This window comes from Hemiscyllium ocellatum, chromosome 2 (genome assembly GCF_020745735.1).
Source record: "Hemiscyllium ocellatum isolate sHemOce1 chromosome 2, sHemOce1.pat.X.cur, whole genome shotgun sequence".
Classification (NCBI taxonomy): domain Eukaryota; kingdom Metazoa; phylum Chordata; class Chondrichthyes; order Orectolobiformes; family Hemiscylliidae; genus Hemiscyllium; species Hemiscyllium ocellatum.
In genome coordinates, this window is record NC_083402.1 from 46,145,476 (window position 1) to 46,168,167 (window position 22,692).

Here is a 22,692-nt window from a genome sequence, read left to right on the forward strand (position 1 = left end):
TCCACTTAAGTGCTCTTGTATGATTAACAGAGTGCCGTCTTTGATTATAATGTTATAACTGAATGTGCCTGTGTTCCTGATAACAACAATTTATGTTGTTTTAACTTCTCTTTCTCTATTTCTTTCCTTGCTGTGATTCAGCTTCTTTAATATCCTACTCGTGTGTATCATGGAATACATTAACCTGTGGAATTAAACAAATATTGCTTACAAAAATCCTTTTGACCTTTCCTCTGTGCTGAGACCCGTACCCACCTAAATCCACCCCACACTATCTGTATATAACCTTTTGCTAAATGTTTTCTCTCCTCTTTTCCATCATCAATGGAAATTACCTTCAGCTGTCTCAGAATTAATGCTGGACCTCTGTCCCTAAACAACCCTGAAGTGCTACTGTTAACCCACTTATGGAATCCTTTATCCTTAGCTGTAAATTTGCTCTTTGCCAAAACCTGCGCTTCCATTGTTTATTAATTACACCATTTAAATTCAAGTTGTTTACTTTTAATTCTCTTGTAATCCTGTATTATGATAGTTTCTAACAAGGTAATACTTGATACAACAATGGTCAAATTGGAAATGTCAGGAAAAATATAATTATATACTTCACATTATTTCAGTTTAAGTAAACATATGTTGGTTAATTTAAAAAATGCTAGTGATGACAGTGCTAGGAATAATCTTTGAAAGTACTTGGAATTTGTCAGAAGTTTAAAGCGTTTATATTTAACTCAATACCTCCTCATAAATTAACTACCAATTCTGGTTTCTCTGTAAGAACATGTATTTCGTGATATACAATGCCCTTCATCCCTGACAGCACTCTGTCTATAATGCTAATCCTCACATTCTTTTACTTCAAATGTTTCTTTACTTTTCTGCTTTCCTAAGACTTGTGATCTGTTTGTTTTCAATTCATTCAGTGTTTTGCCAAGTTGGCAATTATGGCTCATTCTGGTTTTCCTTCAAAAGGTACTGGTGGCCTTTGTGCATGATTGCATCATTAAAACCATCCTCTTCTTTTGTGAAAACAGATGTCAAGTACTGATTCAGTACCTCAGCTATATCCCGTGTCTCCAAAGAAGAATTCATATTTTTTGTCATTAATTGGCTCCACCATTTTTTGACTACTCTTTTTACTTGTTATAATTTATAAAAGATTAATATTAGCCATTACTTTTTCCACTTGCTCTGTTTTCCATTTTTAAATTCCTACTCAGCTGTCTGTCCCGTTTAATTTCTTCTGTACCAGATATTTATGGAGCCCCTTTTCCAGTTTTATATCTATTTCCTTTATCATTTGAGGAGTCCTGATGTTGGATGTCTTATCTTTCCTGTGCTTCAGATGTGCTTAGTTTGCACTGAACTGCTCATGTCTTGAAGAGCTGCTTGTGCTCATTTATTATTTTCTTGGTTAATCTTTGCTCCTGTGCACTGTAAATCCCTTCTCTAATTTTTGAAATTATCTGTCTTCCAGTAGGACATTTTCACCTTTGATTTTCCTTTGTCCCTTTCTGTAACTATTACACAGATGTTCTTACACTCCATTTGTTACACTTCAGTTCCTCAGAACTTGATCCAGAACTCCTACCTTCCCTATCTTAAGTTACACTCATACTGATTAAGAAAGTTCTGGTATATGTAATTTCGCAATTCTTTTTTTCTGGCATTTACAATGCATTTTCCTCAGTCTTTCTTAGGATAATTGAATTCCTCTATGATTATTATTAGTGTTCAATTATTTTTAGTTTTGTGGAAATTTCTTCCCTTATCCCCTTCTGTAGGGATTTGTCATAAACTTCCAACAATGCAGCATCTCATTTTCTGAACATTAACTCGAACCAAATAGATTCAATCTTTGAAACCTCAGTTATATGATAGCATAGGTAGAACTACAAAGTCAGTTCTGATCAATATTGCCAAACTCAAGACGAGAGAATCAAACTATCTACTGATATTAAATAGCAGGAGTGCTGTTGAATCCCCCATTATTAGTATCCTGAAGGGTTATCATTGACAAGAAATGTAACTGGATTATCACATAAAAACTGTGGTTGCAGGAACAGATCAGAGACTGTGATTCCAGTGAGTAATTTGCTCCTGATTCCCCAAAGCAGGTGCCCTATCTACAAGGCACAAGTCAGGAGTAATGGTATACTTCCAATCTCTACTTTGATGAATGCAGCTGCAACAGCATTCAGGAAGCTTGATGCCATCCAGAACAAAGCAGCCCATCCATGGCGTAATTCATTCAATTCTGTACCAATGACATACAGTCGTAGCATTGTATATACTATACGTGATATGCACTTTAGCAGTTACAAGGGCACTTTCAACAGCACTTCCAAACCTGTGACGTTTACCTTGGAAGGATAAGGATTGAAGATGTATGAGGGCAGAGCCATCTGGAAGAAAGCCACACACAATCCTTACTCAGAATTGCATTGCTGTTCCTTCACTATCAATGGACCAACACACTAGAATTCATTTCTTAACGGCACTGTGGGTTTACTTGCATCGTGTGCATTGCTGTGGTTCAAGAAGGCAGCTCGCTGACAATGTTCCTGATGGCAATCGGGGATAGGCGATAAATGCTGATCTAGTCAATGAAGCCCACAGCCCATGAATGTTTTTTTATATATATGTATAAAGTGTGCGTGTAGCTTATCAACCTCAATTGTAAATCTGGCAACATTTGTGAATGTTATTTTTTGAAAACCCCCGGAAGGTTCAATTTACTTAGCATACCATTTAAGTCAGATCAAAAAATCCTCCCTGTTGAATACATTGCAAAATGTTTGCATAAAATGCACAGAGGACAGAATCAAAAAGATGAAAATGGTTTATACTTGACACTTGGGAGATGTCAATGTTATTTACAACTGATTCCCACCATCCGCATTCTGTTAACATTAAGGTCTTTCTTCATATGAGCATTTCCAATTCATTTTCCCTTTTCATAATACCATTTGAAGTCAAGAACTTCATTTTTTTAAAAAAAGTAACTGGAGCAAAGAAAATCCTGTTTCTACATTTTCCTAATATATACACCAAAGCATCGCTTTAAAATTATTTTTTGATTGGGTGAATTTTACTATGAATGCGCAAAGAATTAAAAATGAATCAGTAATGTTTTTGGGTCTATATCTTTTTATGTAAAATAGAAAATAGGACTTTGTATACTTTACACAAGATGTCAACTTCTAATTCAACAGACTTTCCAAATTATAACTTTTTTTAAAAAGGGAAAATAAATTAGAAATGCAGAACCATCATTCTAAACATGGTTCAGATTTAACTGATAGGTTGCAAGTTACATTCATCTTATTGGAACAGTCTCTTGATATCAAAGATGACTTGCCGTTAGGCGTCACGGTGGCACAGTGGTTAGCGCTGCTGTCTCACAGCGCCAGAGACCCGGGTTCATTCCCGCCTCAGGCGACTGACTGTGTGGAGTTTGCACATTCTCCCCGTGTCTGCGTAGGTTTTCTCCGGGTGCTCCGGTTTCCTCCTACAGTCCAAAGATGTGCGGGTCAGGTGAATTGGCCATGCTAAATTGTCCGTAGTGTTAGGTAAGGGGTAAATGTAGGGGTATGGGTGGGTTGCGCTTCGGCGTGTTGGTGTGGACTTGTTGGGCTAAAGGGCCTGTTTCCACACTGTAAGTAATCTAATGTAATCTAATCTAATGACTTATTTCCAATCTAGTTCATTGGGGTCATTGGCTGATAAGTCCACCAGATACTCTACCAGATGCGGAGAAGTTGATACTTGATAGGTCAGCTCGTTGTTTGGTTTGTGTGCTTTCTCCAGCACCTTAATTTCACCTGTGTGACCTTTAAGATGAAGTCTCTTAGTTTGTTTGCTGTCTTCCCAAATAAACCTCCTCCAACTTGAGATGGTCATAATCCAGGAACTCCCATGTGTTCTTGGGGATACTTAATCTCTTTGGGTATGCCTTAAGAAAATCCCTAAACTGTTTTCTGCTGATCTCCTTGGAATTATTTGCAAAAGCCAAGCTTCAGCGGAACGGTTGCTTTAGGAATGAGAGGTCAGCATGTCCTGTCCAGTAAACTGGTTCTGAGTGGCTAGTAATCAATGATTGCTGCCTTCCTTCCCATCAGATTTGAAGGAACTTTCAAAGGCACCTTTCGCAGTACTTTTGCTGATGCTTTGTGGTTGTCTGCTGAAGTAAATTAGAGTGTGGGGCCCACTGCTCATTGTAATCCATGACCTTAGAGCTACTGGTCCTGAAACACTCCATTCCTCAGGCAGCCATAGGCTGATCTGGCACATTGGAGGCAATAAAAAGTTTTAACATCTGAGTCTGCCTTTAAGGGGGACCTTCAACGACATGGAAATTATCCATATCTTCCTCGATATTCCCATTGATCTTAGTTGATTAGGAAGTTAGAGTCATAGAGCAGTACAGTAGTCCAACTAGTCCACACCGACCATGTTCCCAAACTAAACTAGTCCCATCTGCCTGCATTTGGCCCATATCCCTCCAAACCTTTCCTATTCACGTACTTATCCAAATGTCATTTAAAAATTATAACTGCAGTTCATTCCATACACTAACCACTCTGTATAACAAAGTTACCCGTCATCCTTTTTATTTCTTCCTCTTCTCACCTTAAAGATATACCCTCTAGTTTTGAATTCTCCCACCTTAGGGCTAAAAAAGAACCTTTGCTATTCATCTTCTCTGTGCCCGTCATGATTTTATAAACTTCCAATTGGTCGCCCCTCAACCTCCTATGCTCCAGAGAAAAAAAGGACCCGGTCAATCCAGCTATTTTTAGAACTCAAACTCTCCATTCCCGACATCTTTTCTGAACCTTACCAGTTTAATAATATCCTTCCTTAATACGGGCAACCAGAGCTGAACAGATTACTGTAGAAGAGGCCTCACAAATGTCCTATATAACTTCAACATGACGTTCCAACTCCTATACTCAAAGGTCTGAGCAATAAAGATAAGCGTGTTAAGTATTGTCTTAACCAACTCCATCTATCTGTGGTGCAAACTTCATTGAATTATTTATCTGAACCGCTAGATCTGTCTGTTCAACAACTCAACCATGGGCCCTACCATTAATTGTGTAAGTCCTGCCCTCTTTTGTTTACCAAAATACCTCTCATTTATCCATATTAAACTCCATCTGCCACTCCTCAGGCCATTGACACAATTGATCACAATCATAGATAACCTTCTTTACTGTCTACTATACTTTCAATATTGGTGTCATCTGCAAGCTTGCTACCCAGGCCTCCTGTTTTCTGTTTTGTTGGGGAGCTGATTGGAAGAGGGCATTTTTTGGGGGGTACTGAGCCAGTAACATTCATGCTACAGAAAGTATCAGGCAATGACCATTTACATCCTTTTACCTATGGACCTTACTATGAGTGTTCCACTTGATGTTGGTACTGCAAGTTCCCATAAACGCTCCTGCCAAAAAAATATTTTTGATGTATTTTGAATGTTTTATCAAAAGAAGTGAATTTTTTTGGGTAATATCTTTAGCAGTGCTCTTCTGAATTTCCTGTTGTTACCACTATCATAACTGGAAAGAATTTCTCCTCAATACTTGAGCACTGTCCCTCTCACCCCACCCTGTTGCTGATTTTTCTCTTGGTGATCCCTTTCCTCTCAAAATTGCTTCTGAATAATTCTTTCCATTCCATATTACTTCTGCTTTTCTATCTGAATCAGACAGCTAGTATTTTATTTTCAGTGCTGCTCTTTTTGCCTTGTTGAATTGCAGTATTACAGACCACCATGCAATGTTCACATTCTCCCACTAATAGTTATTCCAGCCAAAAGGAGTCTGTTAGATAAGACTCCCTCTCACCCACACAGATGTTTCCAGCCCTACCACATTTTTACATATATCCGAGGATTGAGTTTTAATGAATCAAACAATCTTTGGCCTTGATAAATGACAAACTTTGTTTCTGCTGTTTTAGAAACCAGCAGTTTTTCTAATTAATACTCCTTTTTTTTGGGATGTTTATGTTTGCAAAGTAAAGGTCCTTGAATTAAATGTAAACATTTTGTGCAAAGAACTGTTTAAAAACAAAACCTCCTAGTTCAATATTATAGTAAGATCCTCAGTAACTTCTGTTTTCCAATTTGAAATCCTATACTTGATCTCATTTGCTGCTCAGATAATTTCCTAGCAATCAGAATAAAAATCTAATGATGTAACAAGAAGTTCTAAGGCATCACCAGTTAGAATACTTGTTAAATGTAATACATTTTGTAGAGAAGTTTCAACAGATTTTGGATATGTGTGCACTTTCTATAGACAATGCTGCTGGAACTCCAGGTGTTATAGACCATTGTTATTAGTTATGATGCTATATTTGACCTATAAATTTTAATGCCACAAGTTGATCTGTTGGAGTTATTTAAAATCTTCTCCATCAGCCTGGCTATATGTTCAAGGCTATTTTATGTGGTAAAAACAGTTAGACATCTGAAGCAAAAACAAAAACTGCAAGGGAAGCTGAGGTCTGCCAGCATCTGTGCAGAGAAATCAGAGTTAACGTTTCAGGTCCAGTGACTCCATCGGAGCCTCTTCAAATCGGGATCCGAAATATGCACCGAGCACTGCTGTAGCTTCATTGATATAAAATAGTGTTGGAAGTTACGCATTTTCTTTATCAATAATAATATAAGCAACCTCTTGCCTGTTATGGATGGAAACCTCCTCAGCATACTATCAGAAGTGTGTGTCTTATGCAAAAAGGCTATAATAATATAATAAGGATGCAGGACTGCTACACCCTATAGTAAGAAATCCTGAAACATGACAAAAACATACATATAAAATACAAAAGAAGAAATTGCTGGAAAATCCCAGCAGGTTTGGCAGCATCTGAGGAGAGAAATCAGAGTTAACGTTTCAGGTCCAGTGACTCCTCTTCAGAACTTTTTTAAATCTGGACCCGAAACGTTAACTCTGATTTCACTCCTCAAATGCTGCCAAACCTGCTGAGATTTTCCAGCAATTTCTTCTTTTGTATTTTGTATGTTTTTGTCATGTCACAGGATTTCTTACTATAGAGTGTAGCAGTCCTGCATCCTCTCTCCAGTGCTTACATACTGACTCTCTGGATTTTTCTGTTTTGAGGTGAATTCTGGGACATCTGTCAGTAGGCCACTACACAATTCATAAGCTCTTGGCGCTAACTCACAAGAACAATTCTTAAAAAATTTAAACTAGAACCTTGTTTCCTTCTCCTTAGCACACGACATATAAGTTAATGGTTGACATTATTCCAAAACATCTTCTCACAGAAAAATAATTATAAGGTATATTTAAAAGACATTTCCATATTTCTATTATAATACTGTCATCACTATTTCTATTTTACTTATACAGAAATAAGAAAACATAGTGACAGTCCTTATAAATATTGAAAAACTAAAAGTTTGTGGGCATTGGCCCTACAGAAAGTGAGTTTGGAAAATTTAAAAATAAAATAAGAGAATGGCAGATGAACTGAACAGATATTTTGTACCAGCTTTCACTATAGATGTTTCGAGGAACGTTCCAGAGGCAGCTACAAATCAGGCCATGTATGGGAAGTAAGAACTGGGGAAAATTACAATCCTATTTCTAGCTAATTTCTCTGTGCTGTAATTTTTTTCTCCTTTTTGTTTCATTATGCATTGCTGTATTTTATATTGCTTTCAATTTTCTGCCCACCATCTGTCTTTGCATAATTATATGTTTTTTCCTGAACCTTGATACTTCCTTTAATCTTTCTAGTTAAAGGTAGGTGGTAGGCCAGTTCTTTGGAATTTGAGTTCCCTAAACTGTTCCCTGTACTTGTGCAAGATTTCTTACCATAATGTTTAGAACTCCATCCACTGTCTGGCCTGCACACACATTGACTTTCCTGGATTGTTCTGTTTAACATGGGGCTTCACTCCCTAAATAAAAGCATAATTCTTTCCACTCTCATTTTCTTTATTAATGCATTAAACTATGATCCCGTCTCTTCATTTTAAGGGTTGTAAAATCTGATTAGAATCTGGGTAAACAGACAGATCTCAAAGCCTTGACAATAAGCTGACAAGAGCAACTCTAAGAAATTAAACTAAAACAATGTCCCCCTCTTTTTAACACAGTACAAATATTCCCAACAATATATTGAACACAGAATCTTTTGGATTTTTGATATTTTTATTGTATTCCTATTTGATTATAGTAGTTAGGATTGATTAAATGAATTGACAAATTGCATTAAGCAGTAGGTGCTAACTCTCATATTGAAGCATTAACCATGGCAACACTGTTGCAGAAAATGTATCACAAAATTATTTGTTGTTTTCTTTTGTAAATTAGTGACCAGAACAAATTATATAACCATTTTAAAGGTTATTAACAAAACTTGGGCAATGCTTTGAAGATTCCCTTTCCACATTACTTCCCATCAAGCCATCATAAGTTATGTGTCAAATGTGAAGATCTTTTAGGAGTGTTTTGGAATGTGCTTCTGCTCATCTTTGCTTATCAAGTCTGATGGTATTTTTGGATAGTTCCACAACTCATTATCTGAGAGTCACAATTAGATGTGAGACCACCATATGTCACTCAGTAACTCCAGTCTGGTTGAACTACTGACACCATTTTCTGTTTCACAGCGTTCAATGTTTAGATTAACTCTCTATGTTCTGTCAAGGTATTGGACCATTTAATGTTTTATTTTCAATTAAATATTAACTAGTTAGCTGCTGTTAGCAGTTTTGATCAAATATTTGAAAAGCTTCTACAAAAATGTATACTTCACTCACCATTTGTACATTTTTGTTTTTATTTTGAATTGAAAGTTTACCTGCCTCATAGATGTTATAGTTTATTTTATGGAAGTGATAAATTTTGTGGATGGAGAAATAATGCTCAATATTGGAAAGTTAACTGAAATATGCAGTTCTCACTATTAATACTGCATAAATAATCCATTAATTTGTGTCAAGCAATTGATATGATTTGATTTGCATTTACCACAAATTATTGACTGGGTTACGCTGCTGTTCCGTTAGCTCTGCACAAATGGAAACATGTGAATTCTGAGTAGGAGTAGGCAATTTGGGCCTTTGAGCCTGCAGCACATTTAATATGATTACTGCATCTCATCTCAGCCTCAACTCCATTTTCCTTCCTGCTCTCCATAACCCTTTAACGCATTCATAATTAAAATTCTGTCTATCTCCTCCTTAAATTTTGTCAGTACCCTGGCATCCACCGTGAGATTTTTCTTCTTGTGGGGAAATCCAAAATGAGAGGTCATGGTTTTAGGATAAGTTGTAGCAGACTTAAAACAGAGATGAGGAGAAATTATTTCTCTTAAAGGGTTGTGAATCTGTGACGCTTCCTGCTGATGTGTTTATCCTGGACATATGGTGCATCCATTATTTCCCACAATTCCCATGCTATGCATTCCACTTGGCCAAGTTGCCCTGGCATATTCTAACTTTGCATTCTCCATTGCTCCTCACACTCTCTTTCTGCTTAAATGTTATTGCTTAAGGAGACATTTGCCCAGAATGTTTGTGTGGTCCTATATGCAATGTAGTCCTTCGCTGCACCATTATCACTTGTGCTTCCAGTATTTGCAATTTGATGGATGAGGTAAAAATTCCGATTCCTGCTATTTGAGAGAAAATCTGCTGCTCCAGCAAGTTCTGGGCCAGGTTTGAGGTTTGGAAAATCAGTGTTTTTCACTTACATTTTGGCTTTCGCATTTTATTTCTGTCCAGTTTAAACTTGGCTCTGTGGAATTGCGAAAAGTCTCAGACTCAAAAGAAGTCGTTAAAGGACTTATCGATTATGTATTACATTGCAACAGAGAACTCCGAGACACAAATGAACACCTGCAGCAAGAGAATGAGAGACTGTTGAGCGATCGTAATTACAACTTGAGAGAGTAAGTTCTTGTCTAAAGGTCTCTACAATTAGTGCTTATATATGATTTTTCTCATGTGAATGAAATTTTAGAGGAATTCCTGAACTTTCTCAGTTATGATTTTCGGAATCAAGTGCTTCGCAAGCTTTGCATGGTCACAAAGGAGAAATCTCATCCAGAATAAGACGCAGCTTGAATACATATATACTTCAGGTACTTTGGAGCAGCGTGAGAATTCGGTGCAGAGAGCAACAGGTGCTTTTTGCTTGCTTTCTGTTCCATAGCTTGTAAGGTCTTTTTAACATGACAAAGTGAAGCACATGATTGTAGACCCAGCACAAAACAGTGACATCACTGGAAAACCATAAACTCATTGGTTGGTAGTTACTACTAATTTGACTGTTAATTTAGGTTACTTTCAGATTGAATGTAAATGGGAGGAATATTACAAACGAAATGACAAGTTGGAAATTTTCAAATTAACAACTAAGTAAATGTAGATGCAGGGCCAGGCGATGGTGCAGGAGCTGGTGGACCCTACTGTTGTTCATAGTGACCACATTTGTAGCAAGTGTTGGATGCTGGAGGAGCTCCAGCTCAAAGTTGATGGACTGGAGCTGAGCTTCAAACTCTGTGACACATCTGTGTGGGGAAAGAGTTACCTGGATGCAGTGTTTTGGGAGGCAATCACACCCCTTACATTAACAAGCTTGAATTCAGTCAGTTGTCAGGGACAGGAGGGTGTGACTATGAGCGAGGCAGTTAGAGGGATCCAGGATCCTCAACTTTTTTAGCTTGCCTAACAGGTTTGAGATTTGTGCTTCTTGTATGGGTGAGAGGGGGTCTGCAGGGAGAATGAGCAAACTTACCACAGCACTGTGGTACAGGCAGCCATTCAAGGACAAGGAGAAAAGAGAGATATAGTTGCAAATGAGGATAATATAGCCAGGGGAATAGACGCTGTTCTCTGTGACCGCATTCGAGAGTCCCAAAGGCTGTGTTGCCTGCGTGTGACCATGTTAAGGACATCTCATTTGGGCTGCAGAGGAACTTGGATTGGTTATGGTGATGGTAGTGGGAAGCATAGAATGTTGTGAGAATTAGTAGAAAGCCAGAGGATTGTGAAGTCTTTAAAAATCATCAGAGGACGGCTAAAAATACAATATTTGTGTGTGTGTTAGGGGGCAGTTGAGGGGTGGTGTTTGGGGCAGCATGTGCGGGGGTGGTGGTGGTGAGAAGATGAAATATGAAAGTAAGCTATCTTGTAATATAAAAGAAAATTTAAAGAATTTTTTTAGATTAACTGTAAGACAAAAGCAAGAATGGACATTAAACTGCTGGAAAATGAGACTGATGAAATAGTAATGGGGACAAAGAAATAGCAGAGGAACCAAATATGGGAAGACACGTGTACTATACCAAAACTTCAAAGGAGTTAGGGGGCAGAGGTGAATGTGGTGGCCATCACTAAGGAAAAGAGGCTGGGGAAGCTGAAAAGTCTGAAGATGGATAAATCTGACTGAGTCAGCATGACTTTGCCAAAGGGATGTCTTGTCTGAAAAATCTGTTAGAATTCTTTGAGAAGGTAATGAACAAGTTAGACAAAGATAAGGTAGTGAATGTGATCTATTTGAATTTCCTGAAGGCCTTTGACAAGGTGCCATACTGCTAAATAAGATAAGAGCTTATGGTATTAAGGACAAGACATTGGCATGAAGAGAGAATTGGCTGGCTTGCAGACGGCAGAGAGTAGGGATAAAGGACAGCAGTTAGTGACTAGTGGAGTTCTGCAGGGTTCTGGTGTTGGGACCACAACTATTTGCATTATACACTAATGACCTGGACAAAGGAACTGAGGGGATTGTTGATATCTTTATGGAAGACCCAAAGGTAGATGAGGGGCAGATAGTGTTGAGGAAACAGGGAGGCTGCAGAAGGACTTGGAAAGGCTAGGAGTATGGACAAAGAAATAGCAGATGGAATGCAATGTGGGAAAGTGTGAGGTTGTGCACTTTGATAAGAAGAGTAGAGGAGTAGATTAATTGCCAAATGGTGAAAAACTTTGGAAATCTTCAACGCAAAGGGACTTCGAAGTCTTAGTTCATGATTCTCTTAAGGTTAACATGCAAGTTCTATTGGCAGTTAAAGTACATGCAATGTTAGCATTTGTTTCAAGATGGCTAGAATAGTTGACACATCAGTAAGCAGATTGGGCCCCATATTTAAAGAGCATACGCTGGCCTTTGAAGGGGTCCAGTAGAGATTTACGCAAATGATTCTGGGGATGAAGGACTTGGCATATGAGGAGCGATTGTGGACTCTGAGTTTGTTCTCGGAGTTTAGAAGAATGAGGGGCATCTTACTGAAACTTACAGAATAATGAGAAACCTGGATAGACTGGACATGGAGAAGATGTTTCCACTACCAAGAGAGATGAGGATCTTAGGGTGTAGCCTCAAAATGAAGTGATGATCCTTGAGATCTGAGATATTGAGGATTGTTTCAACCAGCGGGTGCTAAATCTGTGGAACTTATTACTGAAGAAGGCTATGGAGGCTGCGTCATTGAGTGTATTTAAGATAGGGATAGACATGTTGTTGATTAGTAAGGGGATCAAAGGTCGTGAAACATATCAGTCATTAACGAAGTGTAGAGCAGATTCAAGGGCCAAATGCCCTAATTCTGCTCCTGAACCTTATAGCCTTATGGTCTGAGTGAAGCTTCCAACTGCAACATTCTTCAAATTGTACCAACTGATTATGGACTAGGAATGCCACCTCAATTTTCAAATTTCACAAAGTTTGCACTACATTTAGTAATATAATGTTAGATGCATTCAGTAGGTCAAAATGTGTCTGTTTTACTCTTGTTACTGATTTTGCTTACCTACTGTGTGTTTCCAGCAATTTCTGGTTTACTTCAGATTTATAACGTATAATGTTTTGCTTAGATAATAGCTTTGGAAATGTAATAGATTGTACTTTCTAATTTGTAGAGCATTTAGTCTAACATTTAATCTAAAAATGTTTCTCTTTCTGAATAACAGTTTTGCTTAGTTATAATCCTCTTTAGATTGAGCACTGGGGTAATACTGTCACTATTACAAAAGTGGCGTCTTCGCCTTTCATACAGTTGTGAGAAAAGTTTTCCTCAACAAAATGAGAATTTCCTGCTTCAATCTGCCGAACATGCTAGACTCATCCTCCATGTCATGAAAAACAGACTGAGCTACTAACATGAGAAACATTACAACAGCCTTAAACCTTTAGATGCTGTAATAAATATTTCTGTGTCATACAAAGTTTGTTTTTGTCTGTGAAACTAATCAGATCAAAAAACTCTTTGGAGCCCATTCTTTGTTCAATATAATCGAATTGCATAAAGGAAAAGCATGACAGATCTTCAAAATCTGGAAACCGGAAGAAATATTTGGAAAATTCATAAGGTCAGACAGCATCTGAGAGAGAATTAATGAATGTTTCAGATCGATGTTTTATCAGACCTGGGAAAAGTTAGAAATGTAATAGATTTCAGCAAGGGGAAGAAAAACAAAAGAGAAGGTTTCTAATATATGAAAGGCCTTTGGGGTTAACCAACAAAGTGAGTGTTAGTTCAAATGGAATAGTGTCAGGACCAAAAATAAACATGTCTTTGTATCATGAAAATGTAAGAATTATACAGTGAGATTTATTTCAGTGCAAGAAATTAAATGGGCCAAAGTCCGTATGAAACAATGCACATTGATCAATTATTAAGTATAAAATCCGTGATAGCAAATTACTTAACAGAATTCGGTTGTAAACTTGTGTATGTGACACAAAGGTTACTTGCTGCCTTTATAAATTGCAAAACAGCAGCTTTTGAATGGCTGAGACAAGGTTATGTTGTTGGTTTCCATCAATCAAAGATCTGTGATAACATTGGTGGTTTGGAGTTACATTTCTATTACAAATGGTTTATTTTGAAAATTTGTCTTTTGATAATGGTATAAAATCTGCAAACTGTTTGCATATGGCTGTTTTTCAAAGAACATCAAAACCATGTCTACTTTAACTGTGATATTTTTAATGCCCTTAGATAAATGTTAAACAAAAAGGATGACCTTGAATATCTGAAGTAAATCTAAAGTTATATTATGGAGTGATATAATGTAGGATAATTAGAAGAAACAGCTGGAGTCTCACAGTCATTTCAACCGATACTGCTCAGGAAGACCTTGATAGTAATTAACAGGCTCTTTTTATTGGTTGATGAATTTATCAAAGATTCTTCTTTTAATAAGTCAAATCATATTTTATGCTAGTAATTCCACCAGCTTTGGCTTAATCTGGTTATTAATGACTGCTTTAGTATGGGAATGTTTGAATAATGTATTTTTATTCATTTATAAGTAAACATCTGTGGGTTGTAGGTTTTGGGTCAAAATTAGGCCATTCACTATGCAAGCCTTCATTTTACTACATCCAGCTTCACTGTGAGCATAATGAATTGTGCGTTAGTTCGTAGATTGCAAAACATTATTAATCCTATTTTCAGGAGTAAATTAGTTTTAAAATATATTTTTGAAACAAATGTAATTATAAGTTGTTTTAAAGGAAGGAAAGTAACTTCATTAATCAATGCCAAATGTTCAAATTTGTCATATGGTCACTCTGATTTTAGTTGTTATTGTAGTAAAATTAAAGACTAAAGCTTAATTTTCAGTACTGTTGATGAGTTAATTGCATACGAGTTACTCAAAGAACTTTAATTACAACAGCGCTGTTTTGTTTTGCTTATTTTATTATTTCTTTATGTTGCTTTTTCTGAAGTGTTCCTTAATTCTGTGCTCTACTGTAAGAAAATGGTTGATTTAATTATTTTCTGATGTCTGACAATCTATTAATAGAAATTGAGAGATATGGGGAGTGGGTAGGAAAATGGAGCTGAAATATGTTATGATCCCAGCCCAGTGACCAACTTTATGCTTTGATCACCAAATTATGTTCTGATCTAGTTAAGGACCATTAACCTTTATTTTTAAAGTAGACAAAAGATGAGATTCACAAGCATTACTGAGTGATTAGGTGCACCCCAGTTCCTACGCTTTTGAAAAAATAGCAATACTTGAGATACAAGTTGTACTATAGTAATATAATCCAGAGTACATGAACAATTTATTTATAACAATCAAAATTAACATGTAAATCTGGATATTGTACTGTAACTGAACATCCTTTTTTTTGCACACCAATTAGCAAATGCAGTCAAGACAGATGTCAAGTAATTCTCAGCAATTTCCCTCCCAAATGTTAATGACACAATGGATCATCAAATTTCATTAAATTTCACAAGGAATCACAATGCTTCGCTTTTAATGAACTGGTCTTGGCATTCCCCACAAGAGTCATTCGTCATGTACTGCCTCAACTTGTTGTTCTGCTCCTGTTTTGATCAACCATATTCCAATCCTGGTGTACACTCCAGTAAAACTGAACTTCAATTATTGCTATTAGACATAATACCCAGCTTTGTACCGACAGCTAACTTCACCAAGCCAGCAGTATCCTTGGGTTTTCTCCAAGTTCTAATATTGCTCAGTTTAACATGCAAGTACTGCTTGTTGCTTTTCACCCCTCACTGTCTCAGTTGTATTATTAATGCTCTTGGGCTTCTTTCAAGTGCCTTACAGCTTCTCCCAGCACAGAAACTGTGACCGTTACACCTTTTGCAGTTTCCCAGGACTACTTCTGAGTTCTGATTCCAACTCTTAACTGCTTAGTAATTTCTGAACTACTTCATTAATTCATTCTAACAGTATAGAGCCAACCAATTTGTTTTTGGCTCTTTCAATGCAGGACAGCTAAAAATCAGCACTCCTAACATGGAGTCTACCCCGTCTCCAGTTCTGTCTCTCTCGCTCCAAATATCTGTGATCCTGGATCTGCTTTGCAGTGTCCTCAGAAGTAGCCTGAGTGACCTGTCAAAAATCTTGGAAAAAACCCAATCTCTGTGGGAGAACAGAATTGAATGTTGGCATCTAATAAATCCAGTACCGAGTGTGCTCTGAATGCTGCACTTCAGAGAACCTTTGGTTTCTCTGCCACAGCAAATGCATTTCATGGTACAGCAATGATCATATCGAATGGCAGAGCATGCTCGACCAGCCGTACGGTCTATTCCCTATCCTACTGCCTGTGTTCTTGCGTATGTGCCTGTGTGTAGAGTAAGCTAGAGTGAAAGCAAAATACAGTCGTTGCTGGAAATAGAAAATATAAACTGAAATATTGGAGTTACTCAGCAGGTCTGTCTACACTTGTAGATAGAAAAACAGTTTCAGAAAGTCTTTGAAAACTTTGGCTGATAGTGACCGGAACTCCGTTGCAAAGATCCTGCCCTCATTTCTGACAGGTTCTATTGTTGCTGGTTGGAGAAAGGAGGTCATGGTGAGATTCACGCAAAAGAGAACCTTGAACTCAGCAGGGCAACTTGAACTTGGTGTTCAGTTCAAAAAGTCACCATTGTGGCTGTTTTTCAAGGACTTTGGCCCACAGTGTGGGAATCTCCAGATTCGTGGACTAGGTACAAGTGCTGTTAAAGGAAGAACGCCCGTTTAAATGTCATGATCTGATTTTTGTAAAATAACCCAATCTTAAAACTAAAGACAAAAACTGGCTGTGTTTGTTTTTAAAAAAAGGCCTACTGGACTGCTTTGATTGACAGGCCAGCTGGTTATCTCATACAGCATTGACATTTCCTTCACAGCTTTATTATGTCATCATGCAACCTTGGCTCAGTTTCAAAACTTACAATTATCTCAGCAGGAATTCTGAATTCATTGTTATGTTCAACGATTATTAAAAGGTTGGTAGCTTTATACCTGAGTTATGATTGTTAGTTGTTCTTATAAGAGATTGACACCTTGGGATTTAAAAGGGTAAAATTGGTCTCAGTGAAGGGGAGATTTTATTTTCTCTACCAAGTGTGTAGTTTAAGAACCTGCTGAGAGCTTTATTTCATCTCCACATGGATGTTAAGGTTTGTGCATAGATACTGGATGAGATGACATGGGGTCATGAGGTGACATGGGGATGTGGGGTTCAAGGGTAGGGTATAAGTTTGCATTGAGTTGGAATAGAGGGTATCCATGAGGGAATGTCATGGAAGGTACAGGGGGTGGGGGGGGTGGAGGGGAGGGCACGGGATTATGATGTAGAGCATCACTGGCATTGACTTACAATTTCAGAGTATGCTGGGAGATAGGCAGACGTTTGAGTTGGCATTGAGTTGACATCGATGCCCAGGAGTTTTTCCTAGTTGTTTATATTACAAATGAGGCAAAGTCCACCTTTGCAATCTTCCAGCCTTTGTCTTTTATGCCCAAATCTGTTCAACAGCTGCTTGCCTAGATTGTCTCACTGATGAAAATATAATCTTTGTAGTCTACCTAGGGTCATTGCAGATACCTTTGCCATTGTTCATAGGTGGAACATTTGCACCTTTTTCCCATAAACCAATGCTATGTCCTCCCTAACCTTTAGCAAACAGTCCACCCAAGCTTGTTGTCAGGCAGGTCATACGAGCTCCTTCAATTTAATTTACTTATGTCCTAAAACATCATAATCATGCCATGTTTATACTTGTGACAGTAATGACTGACAAAACTTGAACATACATTGGTAGTGCAGAGATGTGTAATTTTAATATCGTTATGTACAGATATTCTGACAAAAAAGCCTGTATTTTAAATGTAAAAATATTATCTGGAGTATTATTTATTTTTCATGTTTTTATGCGCTTCTTGTCATGTATTCACATTAGGTTGGAGAAATATGTAAAGGCTAAAGAAGAACTAGAGCAAGATCTCTATTCGCGTTTCACCTTAGTACTAAATGAGAAAAAGGCCAAAATTCGAAGTTTACAGGAGAATTTAAAGCGCATTGATGAGCAAGTGGAATTCAAGAGTCAGAACAGGTATCTTTTAGCATTTGAGGTTTGCTGTAATTGCATGCAATTGCTCATTTAGTGGAGTAACAAGACTTTATGTGCCATACGTACATAGTTGCAGAGCAGCACAAACTTTTTATTTAATTATAAATTATTTCCAGAATAACAAGAGGCTAAATATAACTTTATTTAATTTTTTTTTCCCCTGTATTAGTAGTATGTTAACCTTGAATGATGTATGTCAGCCTTTAGATTAGATTCTCTACAGTGTGGAAACAGACCCTTCAGCCCAACAAGTCCACACCGACTCTCTGAAGAGTAACCCACCCACTAATGCACCTAGCACTATGGTCAATTTAGCTTGGCCAGTTCACCTGAATTCCCCTGACCTGCACATCTTTACACTGTGGGAGGAAATCGGAGCACCCGGAGGAAACCCATGCAGACACAGGGAGAACATGCAAACTCCACACAGCCCGAGGCTGGAATTGAACCTGGGACTCTGGTACTGTGAGGCAGCAGTGCTAACCACTGAGTCACTGTGCCACCCTTACTAAGATGCTTCTCTTACTCAACAGCATGTTTCTTATTAATAACCATAAAGCCAACTGACAGCTATAGAGGAAAGAAATCCAGCAATCATTGTTACCATATCCCAAATAGTTAAAATAAGTATTTTAGGAGGTTTTTTTGCAGTAAGGTACATATGTAGGCTAGTATAATAATTTTTAATAAATTATTTTCGATAGATTTTAATTTTAAATGTTTGGTCATGACAATTCAGTATAAAATACAGATAAATGTCCTATGACACCTGGTTCTTTAACTTTTCTGTCTTAAAGTAACTTACAGTTCACCTATGTCACTTATTTGGCCTTTAGGGCGATAATGTATTTGATCATAGAATCCCAAAAGATGCAAGCCATTATGCCCATCAAGTTCACACTGACCCTCTGAACAGTGTCCCGCATGGACTCACACCACCCCACCATCCCCCCATTTCCCCCACCCCCTGTCTCTCAAAGCTGTCAGCCTGATCAGAGCACCAGCAATGTGGTAGTGCTGAAGATCGAGGTGGCCATCCTGAGATGCCACAGGGAAAAGTAGAGGGTTCCTTCCTGTCGAGGCATCCTTGGTAACAAAGTCAGTTTTTTTTATTGAGCTTGGCCCAAGTATATGGAGCCTGCAGTTAGCATGGCCACCCTCCTGCAATACCATCTACTCGAGTAGACATTGTTTCCTGGGGACCCCGTCTTAGTTGATGTGGAGCAAATGTAAGGAAGGCATCTACACCTCTCACAAAACCCACTGGGAGATGGCCAGTGTTTACTGATAATGTTACCCAGCCGGAAGAAGATATTGTTGGGGGTCTCCTTCTGACACATTCCACTGTTACTTTCCGAGTTTCCACATTCTGCCCTCAGATTAACATTGCAGGAGTAGCATTTTTTGTGTACATTGATCTGCTTTCTTTGAGCAAGTTAAAATTACTACAAAAAAGTGGCATGGTATTATTTACTGAAACTGATAGCTCAAAAAGACTTTGGTCTACCATCGCATTTGACTTTGTACTTCATTACCAATATATAACATCAACAAAGTACTTCGATTAGGGCACCACAAATTTCGAGAGCAATAATGAAGACTGTTAGTGAATGCTTTATTTGTGTGATTTTTGTTTTAGGACTGTTGCTGCTACTAACCAAGAAGTGTCAGTACCTGAGGAAAAGTTTGATTGTAGCACTGATGAAGAAAGCAAAGGTCATACCTCTGAAAATAGAATCTGGTCTCAACCTTCCGGGCCAACCAAGGGTAAGGAAATGATAGCAGGGAAGACCAATTGTGAGTGAGATTAATTGGTTTTTAAATTAATAATTTGCTTGTGAGTATAATTTCAATTCAAACATTTTTAACATGACTGTTAAGTGTGTTGTAATGTAATCAGTGTTAAATTAAGTAAGTAAAAACAGAGGAGAGATACTGAAAAATGATCCTATAATCATTTTCTGAGGCACTTTTATTTGGGTAGACTTACTTCCCTGGATTGTTGTATTATTTTCTGCAAGCCCTCTTTTTAGGCTGTAGCCATGACCTTTTTATTTATTTATTGGAAAAGCCATTCCTAGAAAATTGGTACAGTTTGAGAACTGTTGCTTTAAAAGTATTTATCCTTCAGAGAGCATATGTATTATTAATTTAGAACAGACTCAAATTTTTCTAATGATGGTTTTACAATCTATATCAGGACTTGTGTTCTAATGTGATGGCACTTTGACAGACAATCAGTTCTGATCTAACAAGAAATGTAAATTCACTTCCTTTTTCTCCTAAAAGAATAAACACAAAGGCAAACTTTGATATATTCATTCATAAATTCAAGATATGTAATTTTATACCTAAGCAAATGCATGAATAATTGTACTATAGTTACTAACATGAATGTTTTTGAAACTTAGTCTGTGAAAAGTATAGACAAATATCAAGACACCCCAGAAACTACCAATGAATGACTGAAACAGTGCAGAAAATGTCAATACGATTATGATCTCAGCAGAAACCTGTAACCTTTCTTCCTAAATACGGCATTTATACGTTACCAACTTTATTTACTAAAATAATGAAGCCTCAAGATTAAAACATAATTCTTATAATTTAAAACTCAACAAAGTAAATGCTAAATATAATCTATCTCGTACTCTAACATCCAAAATTAATGAGTAAAACATTAATTAACAGGCAATTTATGATCAGAATATAAAGAATGAATTATACTTTAAATGATAGATAAACTAAGACAGGACTAACAAATTGGTTCACCAGTCCACTCAGATTTTAGTGATCACATTTCATTGCAAACTCTGTTTTTCATGTAAAGAATTTCAGTTCCTCCCATTCTTGAGGCTAGTCTGATCCTCAGATGACAGCAACTCACAATGTACTCAGGTTCCATGTACAAGGTCCACACGGTACATTACACACATTGCAGAACCTGCTCACCTCAGTCTGGATGGGGTGGACCTACCAACATTATCTTGGAGCAAAAGATACTGCTGCACTAATATGTTCTGCCTTTCTGGATTTGGACTCTGTATTCTTCAGGTTTTTTTTCAGTTTGCTTGTACTGTGTCTGTGGACTCATCAACTAGACCTACTGAGCTTGGACTGATCTGTGTCCTTTTACATAATTTAAACAGGTCACTTTGGCAGAAGCTTTAAGTTTATTTTTCTTCCTTTGTAAACTCAAAGAGTCAGTTTCCTTTCTTTGTTTACTTGATCTATTTCCCTTTCAGTTTGGGTTTCTGTTTATTTTCTGTGTTAGTTAAAGTAAGTTGCCTTTAAAGTTATATTCCCTCACAATATAAAGGGATAGCTCAGCATTTTAGTAATTGAGCAACTACAGAATAAAATCTGATTGCTGATAGCAATTTACTCTCTGTGGGTTCACTGGAATCTCCTATTATTGCAGTTTGTAAAACTGTAATTTATTTAAATATGTGCATAAGACTATGTAGGCTATAAATACAGGAACAGGTCATTCAATATACTAAATCCATGAATTGCTTATGCTCTAGTTGTGCCTCCAAACATTTTTTTTTCTCATTTCAGTCTATAATTATAATGACATATTCCTTTCTCCCTCAATATCTTGTTCAGCATCCCCTTAAATGTATCAAAACTATTAGTTTGATCCACTCCCTATGATAACGAGTTTCAGATTCACATTACTTTTTAGGCAAAGACTTTTTTTTTCTCTATTGGATTTTAGTGACTACCTTACTTTGTTGGCCCTGGGTCTCTTCTTGCCCACAAGAGAAAAACTTCTCTCTGTATTCACTCAATGAAATTTTACATAATTTTAAAGACTTGCATGAAGTCACCCCATTTTTTTTAAAGAGAAAATTAATCCAGCCAGACAATTGCTTCCTGAAACAGATACACATATGTTCCTGGTATCAATCTTGTAAATCTTTTCTGCACCCTCTCGATTCCCTCAATATATTCTTTTTATAATATGGCATCCAGAACTGCATGCAACACACAATGTGTGGTCTAACTAAAGTTCAGTACAAGTTTAGTACGATTTCCTACTTTTCAGTTCTGCCTTTCTAGTGCTTGGTTTGAACTTGGAGTGGTTGGTATATTTCAAGATTCATGTGTTTTTCGACCTCATGTAGACTTACTCTGTCCAAGTAATAATAAACCTCACTATTTGTCCTAACAAAATAAACTGCTACGCATTTATTGATATAAAACTCCATTTGCCAATTGTTTGCTCATTTTTGAAGTGTATTAATGTCTTTCTGTAACTTGCTGTCATTCTCCTCAGTATTGACTACCCTTTCTAATTTGGAGCCATCCACAAATTTAACAATTGTTACAGATTCCAAATTTCAAATCATTAATGTAAATTATGAACAGCTATAGTCCTGCCAATGATCCACAATCTCCCACTGTCCCATTGAATAACTGCCCATTACTAGTGTGCTCTAGTTCTAACTTGAAGTAAACTAGGAATCCACCATGTCACTCGCCCACGTTCTTTAACCTTATTCATTTATCTGTTAGGGCGGACAAAAATGTAGGCTTTTTGAAAATCCTGATAAATTACAGTAGCTCCTCGACTTACAAACTTAATCTGTTCCGGGCCCCACTGAATCAATTTTTCCCATTGTTCGGATAGCATAAGAATGCTTGGACAGTTGTTCACAGCGCACGCGCCAAAGACGAACTGAATGAGATCACACGGGGCCCGAGAGCTTTTGCGTTCAACAAGCGTGTAGCAAAGCAGAGCAATGAAACCATGTGGTCGCACACGGGCTTTTTGCATTCGTACCTTCACTCATACTT

General features: G+C 37.4%; 1 protein-coding gene across 3 annotated transcripts in view; it reads left to right on the plus strand.

Annotated features, from left to right (window-relative positions):
• The window catches only part of xrcc4 (X-ray repair complementing defective repair in Chinese hamster cells 4), a 381,970-nt gene that overhangs the window by 153,131 nt on the left and 206,147 nt on the right, over positions 1–22,692 (plus strand). For all 3 annotated transcript variants that reach the window (XR_009645997.1, XM_060844072.1, XM_060844079.1), the window contains 3 exons: positions 9,773–9,939; positions 17,719–17,871; positions 19,529–19,656. Coding sequence is in view for 2 of the 3 variants with exons in the window: in XM_060844072.1 (XP_060700055.1) it covers positions 9,773–9,939; positions 17,719–17,871; positions 19,529–19,656 (448 nt within the window). In the remaining variant the exon portion in view is untranslated. The remainder of the gene's footprint in view (positions 1–9,772; positions 9,940–17,718; positions 17,872–19,528; positions 19,657–22,692) is intronic.